Source organism: Bacillus rossius, chromosome 3, assembly GCF_032445375.1.
Source record: "Bacillus rossius redtenbacheri isolate Brsri chromosome 3, Brsri_v3, whole genome shotgun sequence".
Lineage (NCBI taxonomy): Eukaryota > Metazoa > Arthropoda > Insecta > Phasmatodea > Bacillidae > Bacillus > Bacillus rossius.
In genome coordinates this window covers 54,982,904-55,003,295 of record NC_086332.1, presented here as the reverse complement: position 1 = coordinate 55,003,295, position 20,392 = coordinate 54,982,904, and the positions used below count along the sequence as shown (strand labels likewise).

At 35.2% G+C, this 20,392-nt stretch overlaps 1 protein-coding gene across 1 annotated transcript in view; it reads right to left on the bottom strand.

Annotated features, from left to right (window-relative positions):
• LOC134530708 (cytochrome P450 6k1-like) overlaps positions 1 to 20,141 on the bottom strand; it is a 38,546-nt gene extending 18,405 nt beyond the window's left edge. The window contains 3 exon segments of the mRNA XM_063365806.1: positions 10,455 to 10,889; positions 12,229 to 12,756; positions 20,031 to 20,141. Of these exon segments, the coding sequence (XP_063221876.1) occupies positions 10,455 to 10,889; positions 12,229 to 12,343 (550 nt within the window). The 5' untranslated portion in view covers positions 12,344 to 12,756; positions 20,031 to 20,141.
• Positions 20,142 to 20,392: the final 251 nt, after the last annotated feature.

The following is a 20,392-nucleotide window of genomic DNA, read 5'->3' as shown; positions in this document are numbered from 1 at the left end:
CTTCAGTATTTCTAAATAGATATAGAGACATATTTTTATCTAAAAGTCAGATAAAGCTACATGACTTTGTTAGATGTGTTTATGAATACTAAAATTTATTTGTTTTGTTAGTAAAAACAATATTGTAAAAGAGCTCATTTTTTAAAAATTATAAAAGTTTATTTATATCTGTGGTAAATAAGTGCAGAAAGTTTTGTTGATATTAAATAACTTAAATTGAATCCAAGAAATATTTCTCAATTTTATTGTTAATTTTTGAAATGTTGAAATTATTGTGAATATTTTCAAAAAATTAGTAAGCAAAACTATCTTCCAGGGTATATCCTTTTGAATTCACTTTTCCTGCAAATCTAGTAATTTCGTAATAATAGTAAGACGGTCCACCAAATGAGATTTATTTTTAACCCTTAAAAAGATGATTTCGAAAGAATAGACATTAAAATATTTCATATTTATTGTAACATAACTTCACCCTCTGTGGTCTCTGAATTATATACTTAAGCAGTAAATACGAGTTATATTTAAGCACTAAAATCCCTTAGAAAAATAGAAAATAATAATACAAAATATTGCACATTTTATATAACTAATTTACAGGAGGTAAGAAGTCTGTAAAAAGCCACATTATTTATAAAAAAGACTATTGTATCTTCACAAACACAACTAAGACGTCTCAAATTGTTATACAGTAGCTACATCCTTACTCATATAAACAATTGCAATGGAATTTAAAAATTAATCCAGCTTTATTACGCATGAACATTTCACCTAAATTTACAACCGAACACCGGTTTTACATACGCATTTACCAATTAGGTTAAGTTTTTACTTCAACTGTTTTTAACTTAACTAACAAGCCACTGAAAATTCCTACGGTACTAGCTTCTGCCCAAGTTTTATTTGCTTGTTATAAATGATTACCGCCCATATAGCTTTACAGTAGTGTAGGATAGCCGGGCGGAGATCAGGATGCAGGATGTGGAGCCGAGAGCCGAGCCACATCTCTGACGTCACGTCCATCTCTGACGTCACGGCGGCCATATTAGATGAGCGTAAAGGGACACAGCGTAACGGGACATAACGTAACGGGACAAATAGATCACAACGGCCATATTGGATCCGCCATTTTGGATGACGTCATTGTGTTCTCGATCATTCCGGCGATGTGTTTTCCGCCACATTGGATTATGACGTCACCGTTGCAGTTTCCGTTACGGCCGCTATCTTTAACGTTTTTATTTATTATCCGATTTTAATGAAATTGTATTCTAAAATTTATAAAAAAATTCACTTAATAAAATTTTAATAAAATATTTATAAAAAACATACTTTTACGACACGGAGTTCGGAGTCGGTTCGAACCCGACGAGTGCAAAAAAATAAAAAGGACAAACAATCCTTCCCCCGCGGTGGATGCTGTCATACTGACCCCCACCACTTTTTTTCAAAGCATATATATCGTCAGCTGGTATGACGTCATGTACGCCATCTTGAAATTTGGACTCCATCTTGAAAATCTTTATTTATTATCCGATTTTAATGAAAAAAATTCCAAAATTCATCAAAAAATTAACTTATTTAAATTCTGTTTGATTATATCGATGTACGTCCTTGGTTCGATTTTCGGCGAGAGTAAACGGTCGATCCTTCCTCCATGAAAGCTACCTAGACTGATCTACCACCAACAATACCAAGGTACATATATCATCAGCTGGTAACACGACATGTCCACCATCTTGTCTTCATCCGCTGGAGACCACCATCTTGTTTTCGTCTGCTAAAGTGTACCGATACCATGTTAGTATAATTATCAGGACACCATACCTTTGTCCTCGACTATTGACACTGAACTTTGACCTTGAACCCTGACCTTGACCTTGACCTTGAAATTTGACCTTGAACTTTGACCTTGACCTTTTACTTTGACCTTGACCAGGACCTTTGACCTTGACCTTGTTCTTTGACCCAGACCTTGAAATTTGACCTTGACCTTGAAATTTGACTTAGACCTTGAAATTTGACCTTGACCTTGTCGACCATCATGGATCCGACATTTTATGTTCAGTACATGCTACCAGGAGCTACCACCTGCTGGAGTAGGATATCTTGTGTGTGTACTTGTATTATAGAGTACATTTCCATCTGAATAATTTTATTCTAACCCGCTACAGTGCAGTAATCATTTATTACGGAGGTGCCCCCCACCATCTTGAAATTCGGTCGCCATCTTGAAATCATGTAATAATGTAGCTAGAAAAGCGGGAAAATCCAAAATTCATTAAATTAATCACTGATTAACTTACATATCGATTCGATCCGCTCCAGTCCTTGGTTCGATCCTCGATCGATGCAATAATGTTTAATTTTATGAAAAAATAATAATTTCAATAAACCATGTTCAACATTCTTAAAGAGACATTAAATCCTCTACGACAATCATCCTATAAGCCATCAAGACCACCATATTGGAAATTCGTAATTTTAATGATACAGATTCGGGAAAAAGTTAAAAAATTCATTAAATAAATTTGTAATCTATATACTGATTGATTAGGTCGACTAAGGTCCTTGCTTCGATCCCTGGCCGTTACAAAACAACTTTAATTTTAAAAAAGTACCAGAAAAGTGTAAGGTTCGAGAAATAAAACACCACAAAGTCTTTTACAAACATAATATTTATTACACAATTTCTATCCTACTACAGAATCACTTGCGAAAGCCAGCAATCTCATAAACATTTAGCCCTGCATAGACGTGCAACGACTACTTCTTAGCTCCAACAGTTCCAAATGACTCCAAAAGGCTCCAAATGCTCCAAACGGCCTCAAAATGGCTCCAACAGCTCCAACAGCTCCAAATGCTCCAACTGCCTTTTCTTTCAACAGCTCCAAATGACTCCAAATGCTTGACAGCTCCAAACCGCCCCCAAATGCTTGACAGCTCCAAATGTCTCCAGCAGCTCCAAATGCTCCAAATGCTTCAAAAGGCTCCAAATGCTCGAAATCACTCCAAAAGGCTCCAAATGCTTCAAAAGGCTGAAAATGCTCCAACAGTTCCAAAATGGCTCTAAAAATACTCCAAATGCTTCAAAAAGCTCCAAATGCTCCAAAAGCTCCAAAATGGCTCCAAAAAAGGCTACAAATGCTCCAACAGCCTCCAAATGCTTAACACAGCTCCAAATGACTCCAAAAGGCTCCAAATACTTCAAAATGCTCCAAATGCTCCAACACCTCCAAAATGACTCCAAAAAGGCACCAAATGCTCCAACAGCCTCCAAATGCTTAACACAGCTCCAAATGCTACAACAGCCTCCAAATGCTCCAAAGGCTCCAAATGCTCCAAATGGCTCCAACAGCTCCAAAAGGCTCCAAATGCTTCAAAAGGCTCCAATTGCCCCAACTGCTCCATCTTCAATTGGTTCCAACTGATTTCTATTAATTTTCTTATCGAACTTGGCATGATTACTAACATGGCTTTATTAGTATACATTTTGACTGGCAGTGGTAACGTATTTTACACCTTTAAGTTATAAGTTTTATTTAGAAATCAGATTTCGAAAAATGGTAGATAACATTTGGAAAGAAAATATATTAATTTATCTTCAAGTTTATACACATACATTCAATTTAAGCCATTATTGTATGTAGCCAGCTTCCCTCAGTTCTTTGAGTATGAAGGATATTTCTTTAATGTTCGAATAGTTTCCTGCACAAAGCGATCCATGTAGTAGTCGTAGCCTGTCAACCAATATGTTAGGATCTTCCCATGAGGTATAATCAATCTCTTCTGCTGCGTTCATCATCATCCTTGCATGTTTATAATAAATATTATTATCTCTGGTGTCTATCGTTTTAACACCAACCACAAGGTCACTTTCGTCATCGTGCCAGTGATTATCACAAGCTTGATCAAAATAATTAATTTTATTACGACGTTTCCATCGTTTTAATCTCAAACCACCCTCACAGTCTTCGCTCTTGCATGCTTTTGGTGCTTCAGCACAGTACTCAATCATGTCAGCCTTAGATGTGTCAGCACAATCTTCAATCATGCCAGCTTCTGATGTGTAACCACAGTCTTCAATCATGTCAGCATCACAAACTTGATTAGGATAATTTATTTTATTACGACGTTTCCATCGTTTTGGTCTCAGACCGCCATCACAGTCTTAGATCTTGCCTGCTTTAGGTGCTTTAGTACAGTACTCAATCATGTCAGCCTCAGATGTGTCACCACAATCTTCAATCATGCCAGCTTCAGATGATTCATCAAAGTCTTCGACCTTGTAAGCATCAGGTGGTTCTCCATCTTTCACATTTTCATGGAGACGACTAGATATTGGAGTAAATATATTTTCATTTCTAATGTGGTTACAACTTCCTTCGTTAGTTTTAAATTTTAAATTATTATCTTGTTCTAGATCAGTAATTTTAGCATTAGCTTTTTCGCCTTCGTTCCTCTTCCGCGATGTTGTAGCCCAGTCTTCGTTATCTTTATTCATCTTAATTGTACAGGTCTTGTAATGTCTATCCAAGTAATATCTTCTTCCAAAGGATTTCTGACACTGACTGCAATGAAATGGTTTTTGACAAGGACCCGAATTACACTCGCTTCTCTCATGTCGTTTAGCATTCTATCTCAAGGTAAACACCTTGCTACAGTATCTACAGTGATGACGTTTTGATACAGCAACTAATCCCGAATCAGGATTCATATTAGTTACTGAGACTAATGCCAGACGCAAACTAAGAGTTTTAAATTAGATATATTACTTAAATAGAATTTTTTAATTATTTCATCGGCGAGAATTAATTTATCTCATTCAAAGGTACTTGTTGCAAGTAGTACTGCTTTTCAACAACAGATGTCGCCACATGTTACTTGCAGGTAAATAATATTTAGTTCTTTTATGCGGGATGCGGGATGCTCACTAACGATCGCAAAAGAAGGATGGCTTCGCTAGACTCCAAGGAGAAGGAAGTTCGTCCTTCCTGTTAGTGCTTCTTAGATTTTTCAGAGATTATTATTTGACTGAGTAATGATACATTTTTTTAATTTCCACCTGATAAAAATATTACAAGTGTTGATTAAACAGCAGAAATTCACTAATTACATGTAACCATGAAAAAAAAATTGACATGCCTCATTAAGAAAAAAAATCCTTCATGCAGAGATCAATTTCTCATCTGTAACCAGAAGCACTCGGAGAAAACCATCAGATGTCTAGTCAGGAATAATCAGAAGCACTCGGAGAAAACCATCAAAATATTGTCAAGAATAATCGGAAGCACACGGAGAAAACCATCAAAATATTGACAGTAATAATCAGGAGCACACGAAGAAAACCACCATAATATTGACAATAATAATCAGGAGCACACGAAGAAAACCACCATAATATTGACAAGAATAATCAGGAGCATATAAAATATCCTGATCAAGTTTGTGATGCTGACATGATTGAAGAATGTGGTGACACATCAGAAGCTGGCATGAACGAAGACTGTGCTGACACATCTAAGGCTGACATGATTGAGTACTGTGCTGAAGCACCAAAAGCATGCAAGAGCGAAGACTGTGATGGTGGTTTCAGACCAAAACGATGGAAACGTCGTAATAAAATTGATTATTCTGATCAAGCTTGTGATAATCACTGGCACGATGACGAAAGTGACATTGTGGTTGGTGTTAAAACGATAGACACCAGAGATAATAATATTTATTATAAACATGCAAGGATGATGATGAACGCAGCAGAAGAGATTGATTATACCTCATGGGAAGATCCTAACATATTGGTTGACAGGCTACGACTACTACATGGATCGCTTTGTGCAGGAAACTATTCGAACATTAAAGAAATATCCTTCATACTCAAAGAACTGAGGGAAGCTGGCTACATACAATAATGGCTTAAATTGTATTTATGTGTATAAACTTCAAGATAAATTAATATATTTTCTTTTCAAATGGTATCTACCATTTATCGAAATCTATTTTCTAAATAAAACTTATAACTTAAAGGTGTAAAATACGTTACCACTGCCAGTCAAAATGTATACTAATAAAGCCATGTTAGTAATCATGCCAAGTTCGATAAGAAAAGTAATTGGAATCAGTTGGAACCAATTGAAGATGGAGCAGTTGGAGCAATTGGAGCCTTTTGAAGCATTTGGAGCCTTTTGGAGTCATTTGGAGCTGTGTTAAGCATTTGGAGGCTGTTGGAGCATTTGGTGCCTTTTTGGAGTCATTTTGGAGGTGTTGGAGCATTTGGAGCCTTTTGAAGCATTTGGAGCTGTGTTAAGTATTTGGAGGCTGTTGTAGCATTTGGAGCCTTTTTTGGAGCCATTTTGGAGGTGTTGGAGCATTTGGAGCCTTTTGAAGCATTTTGAGCCTTTTAGAGTCATTTGGAGCTGTGTTAAGCATTTTGAGGCTGTTGGAGCTTTTGGAGCCTTTTTTGGAGCCATTTTTGAGCTGTTGGAGCATTTTGAGCCTTTTGGAGTGATTTGGAGCATTTGGAGCCTTTTGAAATATTTGGAGCATTTGGAGCTGCTGGAGACATTTGGAGCTGTCAAGCATTTGGGGGCTGTTTGGAGCTGTCAAGCATTTGGAGTCATTTGGAGATGTTGAAAGAAAAGGCAGTTGGAGCATTTGGAGCTGTTGGAGCTGTTGGAGCCATTTTGAGGCCGTTTGGAGCATTTGGAGCCTTTTGGAGTCATTTGGAGCTGTTGGAGCTAAGAAGTAGTCGTTGCACGTCTATGCAGGGCTAAATGTTTATGAGATTGCTGGCTTTCGCAAGTGATTCTGTAGTAGGATAGAAATTGTGTAATAAATATTATGTTTGTAAAAGACCTAGTGGTGTTTTATTTCTCGAACCTTACACTTTTCTGGTACTTTTTTAAAATTAAAGTTGTTTTGTAACGGCCAGGGATCGAAGCAAGGACCTTAGTCGACCTAATCAATCAGTATATAGATTACAAATTTATTTAATGAATTTTTTTAACTTTTTCCCGAATCTCTATCATTAAAATTACGAATTTCCAATATGGTGGTCTTGATGGCTTAAAGGATGATTGGCGTAGAGGATTTAATGTCTCTTTAAGAATGTTGAACATGGTTTATTGAAATTATTATTTTTTTTCATAAAATTAAACATTATTGCATCGATCGAGGATCGAACCAAGGACTGGAGCGGATCGAATCGATATGTAAGTTAATCAGTGATTTATTTAATAAATTTTGGATTTTTTCCCACTTTTCTAGCTACATTATTACATGATTTCAAGATGGCGACCGAATTTCAAGATGGTGGGGGGCACCTCCGTAATAAATGATTACTGCACTGTAGCGGGTTAGAATAAAATTATTCAGATGGAAATGTACTCTATAATACAAGTACACACACAAGATATCCTACTCCAGCAGGTGGTAGCTCCTGGTAGCATGTACTGAACATAAAATGTCGGATCCATGATGGTCGACAAGGTCAAGGTCAAATTTCAAGGTCAAATTTCAAGGTCAAGGTCAAAGTTCAAGGTCAAGGTCAGGGTGCAAGGTCAAGGTCAAAGTACAAGGTCAAGGTCAAAGTTCAAGGTCAAATTTCAAGGTAAAGGTCAGGGTTCAAGGTCAAAGTTCAGTGTTAATAGTTGAGGACAAAGGTATGGTGTCCAGATAATTATACTAACATGGTATTGGTACACTCTATCAGACGAAAACAAGATGGTGGTCTCCAGCGGATGAAGACAAGATGGTGGACATGTCGTGTTACCAGCTGATGATATATGTACCTTGGTATTGTTGGTGGTAGATCAGTCTAGGTAGCTTTCATGGAGGAAGGATTGACCGTTTACTCTCGCCGGGAATCGAACCAAGGACCTACATCGATATAATCAAACAGAATTCAAATAAGTTAATTTTTTGATGAATTTTGGAATTTTTTTCATTAAAATCGGATAATAAATAAAGATTTTCAAGATGGAGTCCAAATTTCAAGATGGCGTACATGACGTCTTACCAGCTGACGATATATATGCTTTGAAAAAAAGTGGTGGGAGTCAGTATGACAGCATCTACCGCGGGGGAAGGATCGGTTTGTCATTTTTATTTTTTTGCACTCGTCGGGTTCGAACCGAGGACACTCCGTGTCGTAAAAGTATGTTTTTTATAAATATTTTATTAAAATTTTATTAAGTGAATTTTTTTATAAATTTTAAATTAAATTTCATTAAAATCGGATAATAAATAAAAAAGTTAAAGTTGGCGGCTGTAACGGAAACTGCAACGGTGACGTCATAATCTAATATGGCGGAAAACACATCGCCGGAATGATCGAGAATACAATGACGTCATCCGAAATGGCGGATCCAATATGGCCACCGTGATCTACTTGTCCCGTTACGTTATGTCCCGTTACGCTGTGTCCCGTTACGCTCAATCAAGATGGCCGCCGTGACGTCAGAGATGGACGTGACGTCAGAGATGTGGCTCGGCTTTCGGCTCCACATCCTGCATCCTGATCTCGGACCGGCTATCCTACACTACTCTTTACCTCGCAACTTTACCCGGATAATAAAAATTTCCTGCAATTATTCTCTACGCACTACATCTGAAAACTTATTAAGCTTTTCGAAAACTGGCATATCTTGAGTACTCAATGCTCGCAAGCAGGGAACAAGAGAATAATGTGGTGTGCCCACATTTATCCCCACGAATTTCAATGTTTGCCACTGTGACTCATTTATCGTCATTAAAAATAATAATTTCATTGGAGCTGCCGTCGTTTAAATTGAAAGGAAAAATTATTGGTCAAAGTAGATATGTAATTTTACCGTGCATATTTACCAGTCCTCCCGGTAACCTTTTTTAGAGCTATAATTTCTTTTATAAATTTGTTCATTTTTTATTAAAATTAAATGTGTTTTTAGTTCTTTAATTTCGAACATAAGATAGGTTTTAAAATTTTTTAAATATTTTTTTCTGTATAAATGTTTAAAGAAATTTAAATAGGTTTATTATAATTGAGGCCGATTTTCTACGAGAACTACAGCTGTGCATGATAAATTAAGGCCTCCAACTTATAATTTTTTTAGTCTTCCCAAGGTGAATAATGTGTGCAGTGCATGTAATAAAAATCGTTAACTTTACATTTTAATGCAGTAGTCTTTAATCCCGAGCATAAACCTGCTTGGATGAATTTATGCTGAAGTGCAAGAAATTGTGCAAAGTTTAAATAATTTGGCGCATGGGTATAGTTTACCGCAATTATGCAACAATGTCACGTCACAGCTGGCTTTGAGATTTGAGACTTGCATATACATACACACGTGTTGAAATGAGCTCGTTAATAAAAAAAAGTAGAACTACGAAACAGAAACTTGGAGTGTACTGACACATTTATTTTAAGACATTTCGGAGTAAGTATGATTCGTAAAGGAAAAAATAAACAAAAATATAAAAAATTTGGATTTTCGTGCGAACGTTAATTGAACTGTTATAAAAAACTTTCTTTGTAAATTTTATTTAGTAAAAAGTTATGGGGGAATTTTCTTTAGTGTTGGTTTTGAAACTTTTATTTTAATGATTTAGGTATTTTATATAATTCTTATCTAATAACCAACTTATTTTGTAAGCAGTAATGACAGCAATTTTTTAAATTTTTTATGGTTACATATGGTTTGTATATGCGTATTTAACTTTCGCTTATAAGTATAATCTTTTTCGTAGAATTTTACGAGAGCTTTTTAAGTGCTTCAATCCTTTGTAATTCCTTTTATAATTGCGTTTCAGGCTTTAGTCATGATGTGTTGTTAAATGTTGTTAAAGGAAATAAACGTGCCATTATTTTGAACCAAGTAAATTGTTGTCACGTGATGTTACTGGGTAGTCCTGCGGGTTACAGTGATGGTCTGGGTATGTCCAGAGGAGTCCTAACCATTTTATCTAATTGTCAAACACTAAGTAAATACCGAATACTAAATTTAGGGGCATAACCGCCCTCCTCTTGGGTGCCTGAATTGGGGCTAACCATAGGTTGTCTAGTGATTTCTTGGGGATGTTAAGTGTTATCTAGTGATAGTATTGAGATGTCGTGGGAGGTCTAGAGATAGTATGGGGTTGTCCCGAAGATGTTCAGTAGTTGTAAGGTTGTGTGTGTGACCCCTAGACTGTGTAAATACTGTCCAGTAATGGTTTGTGGGCGTTGAAACAACCACATAGACCTTCTATAACCACAGGTGAAGTGAATAACCACCTTCTTAACTCTCTCAGTGTCAAACCATGACCCTTTCACTCTTTTCCTCACGGATATCTTGTGATACGTGGTCAAATTATTTTCTGGTCGAACCTTGCTCATGAGATAAATCTCAACTATCTTTAACTTTGGATATACAGACAACAAACACAACAGTAAATACGGAAGTGGGTGTATGACTAAGTTAATAAATAATATTACTTACTGATGTCTGACTTATCTGTTTTCAATTTTCCCAAATTTATATACTTGGAATCTTGCTTTATTTCTTCTGCGTCTTTTGAATCCTCTGCTTGAACCTCTCCCTCGTGCTTGATCTGCATCAAGATGTCCACAAAATCTTTGCGTGCAACGCCATTCTTCTTGCGATGCTCCGCAACATCCCAGAAAGTTCTTCGGACGTATTCGAATATTTCGTTGCTTATGGATTCCTTCCTGTAAATTTTGCGTAGCCATGGAGCAAAAATTGATAACAAACCAACAAACTTCTGGGAATTAGTAGGTTCAAACACTTTCCTCATGGTTGCTCGGAATTCACAATTTGGGTCTGCAAGTGCGTTAGCATTAATTCCAAAAGCACACGATGCTATGACGTCAGTGGAGTACCTGGCCACGGTATCCTTCACCACAACAGATTTTCCTGGGAAAAAACAAAACAAAATTTAGAAACAACGGATTAATTTTTCTAGAAATAATCTGTAATTGAAACTTATGTGAAATATTAAATCATTGAAATAATATAATATACAGTCATAGCATAATTAACGGATTATAAAAAACAATTCTCTGCTTTCCTAAGAAAACCTTTATGAACTCCTATCATATAACAAAAGGAGTGTTAAATAAAAACTTATATATATTTAAACAAAATCCGTTTCTGTGTTGATGCTCAAAGCTATATATTAACATTGAAAAAGCTAATCATCCCGTTCATGCTGTTTACGGACTAAAAGGTTTTTAGAATTCATCAGACCAACTGAGCAGTGGCCCCTTAAGGATTCCAGTTTAGGAGTACCACATGAAACATTAAATTGTATTACCAATATCTATAGTTATGGATATGGATTCATTTGTTGTTAGGCTAAGGTCCTCTGTGAACGCAAGCGAACATACAGTCTCCTTCTCCTCCTCACTCTCTCACTTTATTGCTCTCTCTCTTTCTCTTTCTCTCTCTCTTGTCTTCTCAGCCATTGGAGTGACACATTGATGCGCGGGAATCTCATATTTGCGCATTACGTTTTGCGTCTGTAACTTTGAATGATTGCGTTTCTAGACATATATTCCTTAAAAAAATATATATATACAAGCATTCCTTGCACCTAGCAATTTTCAACTATTACTATAGTGTTCCGAAATCAAGATAGGCGAATGCTAATATGTTTTCTTATCGTATAAGGAGGCCAAGTCATTCTCATAATTACTTAAAATATTATGTTATGTGTAACTACTAACTTAATGGTCGCTTCAAGATATTTATTGAAAAATTAATGAATAAATAATTTTTTATCTTCATTGTGAATGATTTGCCAAAAATTTTCCATAATATTTTTTTTTTTGTATTACTGTCGTCAGTCGTGATTAATGCAACAGGAAAGTACGAGTGCTTAAAGGCTACTATCTGGCCAATGAATACTCAAAAGTTTAACTTCTGTGTCCAAGCAACAACACAATGAAGAATTTGCGTAATTGCATGTGTCAGTGGAAATTCGCCAACTAAGTGCATAACAAATAAAGATCTATCGAAAGGCATGGTTGTACTGCCAGTGTCTTAACATCACGTCACCAGAACAGGACAACCCTAACTCATTAACTGTTTTTGAATATTTTAAGAAGTTCTCCTGTAAATCAAAGTGATCAGAGGATAAAACATTAAGAATTTTGGTTACATAAGTCATTTTAGTTTCTACATTGTAACTATTTTTTAATTAAAATAATGGTTACTATGAGTTACAATAGTGTTGTTCTTATAGTGGTTTTACCTTTCGCCATCTCTTTGTCGATGCAGTTGACCAACTCCTTGCCACAGTTGTTGATCAAATAGAACATGTTCTTGATCTTGCCGGAGGTGAAGGTGGGTGTTAGCTTGACCCTCATGTGCCTCCACCTCTTGCCCTTGAGGACGAAGAGGTTCCTGGCGCCCAGGGTCCTGATTTATTTCGTGTCGATTGGGCGGTCCAGGAAAGCATGCGCGTCCTTCACCAGCACGTTGCGAACCAAGTTCAGGTCTCGGACCACTAGGATGGGCTTTTTCCCTGCGAATATCCCGATAGCAGGCTGATTGGGGTTACTCTGGTATACTCTAGACACAACTTCTCCAAAGTTCTCCTTCTGGAAGAAGACCCCTCTCAAGTTTCCAAAAATCATTGTTGGCTTAACGTAGTGAACTCCTCGTCTCTTCCAGTACTGGTGGATGTTGGCGTAGTAAACGTACAGCATAACAAAGCCAGTGGCAATGGCCACTGCAATGTCAGCTAACAGTGAGTTTAATATAATGGCCATTGTGGAAACTGTAACCAAGAAAAAAACTAGATTACCTACGTGGCATACAGAATATACAGGTCCTTAGAAACCCATCCAAAATATTCTATGTAGTTATTCCTTAAGGAATACCTAAGGGTGATATTCATCTTTGAAAATCAGTTATAAATACTATAGGTACTTAAGAAAATTATTGAAATCTGTTGTGCTTCTACCGATTTTGATTTTTTAATATGCATTCACACAATACTTCAGAGTTTTATTTCAGACACAATGAGTGGGTTTATAAATTAAGTAATAAATATTTTTATTATTATTCTAAATGTATGTCTTTGTACATAGTATACGTATACAGATATTTTTCCAGCAATAATTATAATTTTGAGCAATTATTTACAAAAAATTTCTTACTATATAATAATAGTATTATTTCCTGAAAATTAATTTATGTATTAAAATAACTTCGTCCTTTTAACTCAAAATAAAGATTATATTAAACCCAATATCTCATACATGAACAACATATATAATAATGCACTAAAAATACACTGACACTAAAAAGTACACAAATACAAGATTTTCTTTAAATAATAACTTTACGTATGACGGTATGGTTCAGAAATACATTTACAGGTCAATTATAACTATGCCTGTCTGAAAAAATGGAGCACCATTTTGTAGTGAAAAACTTGGAAAATAAATTTTTTCAAGAAATGTAACTTAACTACGATGTTATGTACCGTCTCAAATTTTAATATTAATACTTCAAATATTGTCCGGGCAAGCAGTCAGTCGTATTACACAAGATGTTTCTCAGGACTACCAGGACTTCACTGAAATAGAGACGATGACGTGAACAAGTTCATTACTGCCTTACTTAATTTATTTAATAAATGTAAAATTATACAGTAATAAAATATTTTTGCTTGTCCTGCAATTTAAATGACTCATTTTGTAACAATAGTAATTTACAAAGTTCAACAAGTAAATTATCACTTTTCAAGAATGCAGATAACTATTAAATATATAATGATTGATACGTCTTTCTCACAGATTCAACATTTATCACAGAACTCAAATTACAATAATAATTTTACTTATTTAAATTTTTTTAAATATCTTCTGGATATCACAAATTAATATAAAACTAAGTCACACCATACGTATAGTAAATTATGTTTGCTTATTTAACTTGGCTGATATAATAACATATTAACACTTTGTCAGCCACACTGGTAAACTGTTTTAATAATTTTCAAAGATCAAACATTTAAAATAAAAATGTTAGGCTTATCAATACCTCCTTGGTAACCAAGGCAGCCTTGCGATGATACCTCACAAAGAAGCTATAAATATAGCTATTCTGAAAGACATATTAAATTTAAAATTACAAATTACCATTATTAGCATTAAACAGTATTACATTAAATAAAGTTCTTAATTGTCATAATTTCATTTAACACAGTTTCAATATAAAGAGATTGAGTTTAGACAGATAAGGCAATTACAAAGAGAAATAAATATCAGATATTTAAGTTGTATTGAGGTTAAATGTCATGCCTTCTGGTGGAAAACTTCATAAAGAAATAACGATTTTTATTCTGTATGCCTTTAGTCGAGCACTGTTTAAATATAAACTACTATTTAGCAGGTGAACATAGTTTTATAGTACACCGTTCCGCACCACATTTCCTAAGCTTAAAATGGGGAAACGTTTTTATTTTAAAAATGGGTAAAAAATGAGGATAAGAAACAAAATGAACGAAGTTAAAATTTGCATTTCGTTAAATACTTATTATGTTATTCATATAAACACATATTTTGAAATTAACAATTTTGTACTGAAATAAGCTAATCTAAGAGTTATTTTATGTACACTAGGTAGTACTGTCATGTCTAGCAAATAGACGAATTGGTATGTTGTGTATTTAACACGAATCCTTATATTGCCATTAATAAGGTTTTATTAATATTTTATATCTGTCGTTTATAACTTTATAAGAAATAATTTAATAATTCTATACTTTCCTTAAAGTGTTTCTGCTCTAAAAGCATTTGTAAAATCAGTTAAAACGTGTTGCAGTTATGAATCCCGTAAGACATTTTGCACACCACAACACTTCTGGACAACACGAACATAGTCGTATTTGTACTAAACTGAGTTATCCATAAGTGAAGATTATTTGGCACTGAGCTGAGAGGAGAGTTTCTACGTCTGTAATACCTTATTGCAGTTGTATCTGAATATGATTATAAACTAAATGTATAGACTTTTAAAAATTCATGCATCTGATATAAATAAAGCTAAACTTCCCAAGAACTCTTTGAATCCTGAAAAAAACTTACAAATAAATATTTGTTGTATATTTGATTGTTCCTTTGGAGTCATGGTTAAAGGTGTGGTGTAGGTGTCAGGTTTAGCCATTTTGGATTATCTGAACTCTTTACCTGTTGCTAACCAAAATGAGTCCCATTCCTCAAAACAACCCAAAGTTTCCCGTTTTATTTAAAGTTAACAATTTTTAGGCATATTTCCCTGTTTTAAACAAAAATTACTGGATACTTCTAATTTGACCTTGACTTTTAAAATATTTAAAACATTCTAGAGAACGCACACTTTTAATGGTAGAATATTCTATATTAGCGACCCGCCCCGACTTCGCACGGGTGCAATGCTGATACTAAATATACTACAGAATGTCTTTATATACAACGTTCACAGCTTTTTTTGTCATTAGACAACGCAAACATAATATAGATCAATTAAATGCACAATATATTTAAGGTACTTAATTGGATATGTATTAATGCTGTATTGCTTAAAATCGCTTCGTAAATAAGCCATTATTTCTCGTAAAAAGTAAAGGATAAAAAATGGTTATTGTGGGTTATCCCTAAGGGATAGACTATACCGTCGCGGACTTTTTTGTAGAATTTTTTTTTAGGTGTGCAATACTGTAGTCATTATTTCGATCTATCTCGTAGTGTTCAGCCAGCGTTTGCAATGTGAGTGCAAAAAAAATGTGTTTATTTACGACATCACATTAGAAACCTCTAAAATTTTAAGTGTTTCTCTACTATATTATGCATGTATTATACATATGAACCTTCCTTTTGAATCACTCTATCTATTAAAAAACCGTATCAAAATCCGTTGCTTAGTTTTAGAGATGGAAGCAATCATAGGGACAGACAGACAACGGGAAGCGACTTTGTTTTATACTATGTAGTAACGCTATCATGATGTGTGTCATCTTGAATTATAAAAATTATATTAAAATATCGTATCAATAGCAGAATTTATTTAATTTAATTTGGATTACATGTTCGTCACCCAAATAAAGTAGAAAATTATAAATACACAAATGCATAAATTGATAAAAAGTATTTAAGTATAAATGCGCTAATGGTCACGGTTTCGGAGAATACTGTTTCTTCTCCCGCAGAATTGACATAAAAAATTTCGCGACATGTACATCCTCTACGGTATCTACTAACAGACTAACTACCTATATCATTTTATGCATGCGCGCTCTGCCTGTATCCACCATTGTTATGTCATGACAGCTGTACTGGTCGCCATATTTGATTTTTATTTCCTGTCCCACAGTGTGCTAAAGTCAATCATCACCTTTTTTTCTTAATATGTACTAGAGAAAATTAGTGTCAATCACCACAACGTAATACACCTAACCAGCCACCATAAGTATTTTCGACCATCCTGGTCTTCATCTCGAAAATATATATTTAATAGTTGTCAAAAATTTCGCAAACAGTTATAAAATTCTGAAAAAAAATTTGATGATTTAAAAAATAAACTTATTACATTTTTCTCTCCTTCATTCCTAATAACCCGTCAATATTTAAATGATGTAGCCATCAAGAAAAATATTTTAAGTAGGTATATTAAAAAAATAATAAAATAACAGATTTAAAACATTTGATCGATAGTAATCCTTGGCTTGATCATTTATCAGTAAAAAATTAATTTAGGCTTTAATTATTTTTATCATGAAAACCGAGGTCCTGGGTTGAAATCTAGGTAAGACCATGATTGAAAGCCTTTTTGTTGTTTTCTTTCATTACCACATATCCGAGCATAATGATCATCCACACTACGAGCAAACTATCATCTGCATTACTAGGTACAAAATCACAGATGTCATCCGCCTGATAAAGTGTCGATGTTCCCATTAGGCATCTCAAAGTGCGCATTACCCATAGCTTTGATACAATTATTACAAGTATATAAGAGAAGAGTCTCCAAACCACGAGGCATGCAGATACGGAACCCATATTGCAGTAGTACAGTCTACCCATTAGGAAAATACACGTAACCTAACACTGCACATTCGATCCACAAAAAATAAAATTCATTCAAAATAAATAACATAAAAATATCTTTTTTAGATATCCAAAATTATATTTAAATACAAGTATACATACACGTTAGTTAAGTATGACAGTTAGAACATTTTAATTCCCGCATATGCTTACTACCCACAAATTAAAGTGAGATGGGAAACCACACAATTTGACATATAATTATTCAATTTCTTCGTTTGAGAATATTCTCCACCAAATATGCATCGTAGGGTCAATCTCTTATGCATAGAAGCTACCGCGAATTGGTGCGTTTGGTCTAAATCTGGGCTCCACTTATGGGTCACACTAAAACGTTCGGGACTCTAATTCGCAATGAAACGTTTTTACAGGACACTTTTCTGTTTTGGATTTCAAGCTTTTACTAGCCGATCACCAACTCATTACAAGTACTTTTATGCATAACGAGAAAACCAACTATTATGTACACTATTTCTTCTGTAATCAGAGTAAAGGAACATGGGCCTCCCCCCCCCCGTCCGTTTGCTCAATGGTTTCTACCCGTAGTGCTTCATCTACCACGCACTTCAGGCTTGAGACCAAAGTCTGCGCAAGTTGTCAATAAGTGCAAACTTCAAATGGCGCTAATCACAACGAAATGCTAAGCTATACGGACGGGTTCTTCGACAGTTTTCTATTTGACATGAATTTCCAACAGGAATACGAAAGTATTTAATTTCGGGTTGGGTGTCACTTCGGCTGAGGATTCGCAACCGCTTTAAACTTGCAAACCATGAAAGCTACAGCGTTGAAGTAAATATATCTTTGTAGAGCAGACTTCTTTCGTGGTCGTTACGTATGACTCGCCCCGGTTAACACTTGCAGTGTTGACGTAATGAATGTCGGCGGGCAGCGTCGAATTGAAGTCAGTGAGAGCTGTGACTCCAAGAGTAATAGACCGATTCTCGTGATTTAAACATTTAGTTGCTCTTTCGTGAGCGCTGAGTGGTACCAGTTGAGTTAAATAATTATAAAGTCACTAACTTTTGTTCTGGAGCCATCAATCGCAAAATACCTAAGCCAAAACAAGTTATGTTGGAGTGTAGAAAAGAAAGAAAAAAAACTATATCACCCGAACAGAAGCAATTAAAATACAGGGAAGTGTTTTAAGTATCGAATGAGGCAAAATTTAGCCATGAGTGGGGCAAAACGAGCCCCCGACCGAGGCGGGAAATTGGCGCTCGAGCGAGCCTCAGCCGTCTACCTCGCGAGAAGCGACGGGAAATGCATAAAATTATTTTGTAATGGACGTGTATATGCTCTCTGATGATTCCGATGTTGATATGGAGTCAGTTGAGCCAGTGGTTGTGAACGGTGAGGCGAGTTTGACGCAGTTTTGTGTCGCAGTTATTTTTTGTCAGTCGCCAAACTCTCAAGGAAGAGACCCGTGAGGCAATGGAAGAAAGGCTGATAGATTAGGCCTGCAACAAAAAACTAACAATTCTTACAGTATTCAAGGCCACTTTTCATTATTTTGCAGACACCCGGAAACATTATTATTACCTTCTATAAATTACTTAGCAGCAAAGAAAAATACGGTCTGCAGCTTTATAAATAAAGCTCCAATTGTTTCATGAATGCGTTGATAATTTTTTTCAACGATAATTTGCTCTAATGTTGTAATTTAGTTATTTTAATAAATTAAATTTTTTTTTGGTGTCGAACTTTTTATGGTGTGGCCGTCCGACCATCAAGTAAGACGTTCATCGAATTCACGTCAAAAAATAAAGCAGCATTAATTTGTTCACATTAATTAATTTATATTATTCAAAAGATTTCCGTTATGTGCGATGGAAATTCATGGAACAAACATCTGGCGGCTGTAGTCCAAAATACAGCCTACCAAGAACTTTTTTTACATGTCTTCCCGCATCGCAAGCAATTGCAAATATCTTGCTACATAGGTTTAAATGATTTTAGTTCAAGCTGTTGTCATTGCATCCTTGATAAATGCACTTATGAATGTGCCATCATAAATGTTTTGCGCTGATAGCGTCAACATCAGTATCTCAGAGGGAGATGCAGTTTGTTATATTGCAGTGACTTGTACTTTCAATTCATCGTTTTTAGCAAACCACCTGCGACATTTATTTCTTGGAACTAAACTTTATTCTGGTTGGTTTCTTCGCACGTTCAATCGTTCCAAGTTGCCGGGCATTACCGTTGATGGAGAACATATCACCCAGTGACGACTTCGGTGCTCTGACGATTTCAGTCAACCTCCGTAGGTTGCTTCAGTACTCTTTCATTTGTTGTTCTGACATAAATATGTTTTACATGTATTTATTTAGTTATATATAAATTTGTTTTAAAAGTTTTTGCAAGTGATAACAATCACAAATATTTACACGACTATTAAGAATAATTATATCACACTTAGTAAATGTATGTTGGAAATAATTGTAACAGGCAACAAAAGCGAAGAGCAGTGTAGCTTAAAATTTATATAAATATCACTTAAGTAATCCTAATGACGAGAAGATTTTAATTATAAAAATATCGTGTGAGACCCCACCTGAAAATCATGTAAGTAGTAGTTTTATTTTTAAATTTATGGTTTATGTCCGATTTGGCAGTGCACGCGTTAAAGATAAATAAATAAATGAAATTATGTTCCGCAAAGTAATTTTAATAATCACATAACAATTCAGTTAAGACCTTAAATGCTTGAAACAACGAAGTTAAATACTAAAAGTTTATGGATTGCCCTTCGTCCTCATAAATTTATTTCGAGGCTCACAAGTTATAACAAAACACACACCGCATGTTGGTTCGTAACCATGGAATACGTTAGGTGTTTCTACATAGTGCGTGAAGAATACCTCATGTTCCCGCCCGTGTTCATAACCAGTCCACTGTCGCCTTTGCGGAAAAAAAAAGTAAAACGTAACAGGGGTAAATAATTACTAGGAAAGCATACCTGGCGAATGTAGTAGTTTTAATGAAAAATTACCATATGTTCTGCTGGCCAAAATATACTAACACCCGTTTCTAGCAGCACACTCACCGAGTGAACATAACTATGATCTGTGATCTCTCCTTGGCACCTAATGTCTTTTATCGTGCCGTTTTATCTGCTCTTGGGAGATTTAACACAGACGATGACTCATATCAGTTAAGACATGACTACATTGTTATCTGAACAAACGAGCAAGTAATGCTTCGTCATCAGAAACATACCTCACCTGAAGCCTAGAAGCCAACTCAAGATATCACAAATGCTTGTGTAGTATCAATAACTTAATCTATGTTTAATGTATCGTAGACATCAATAATTTAGTG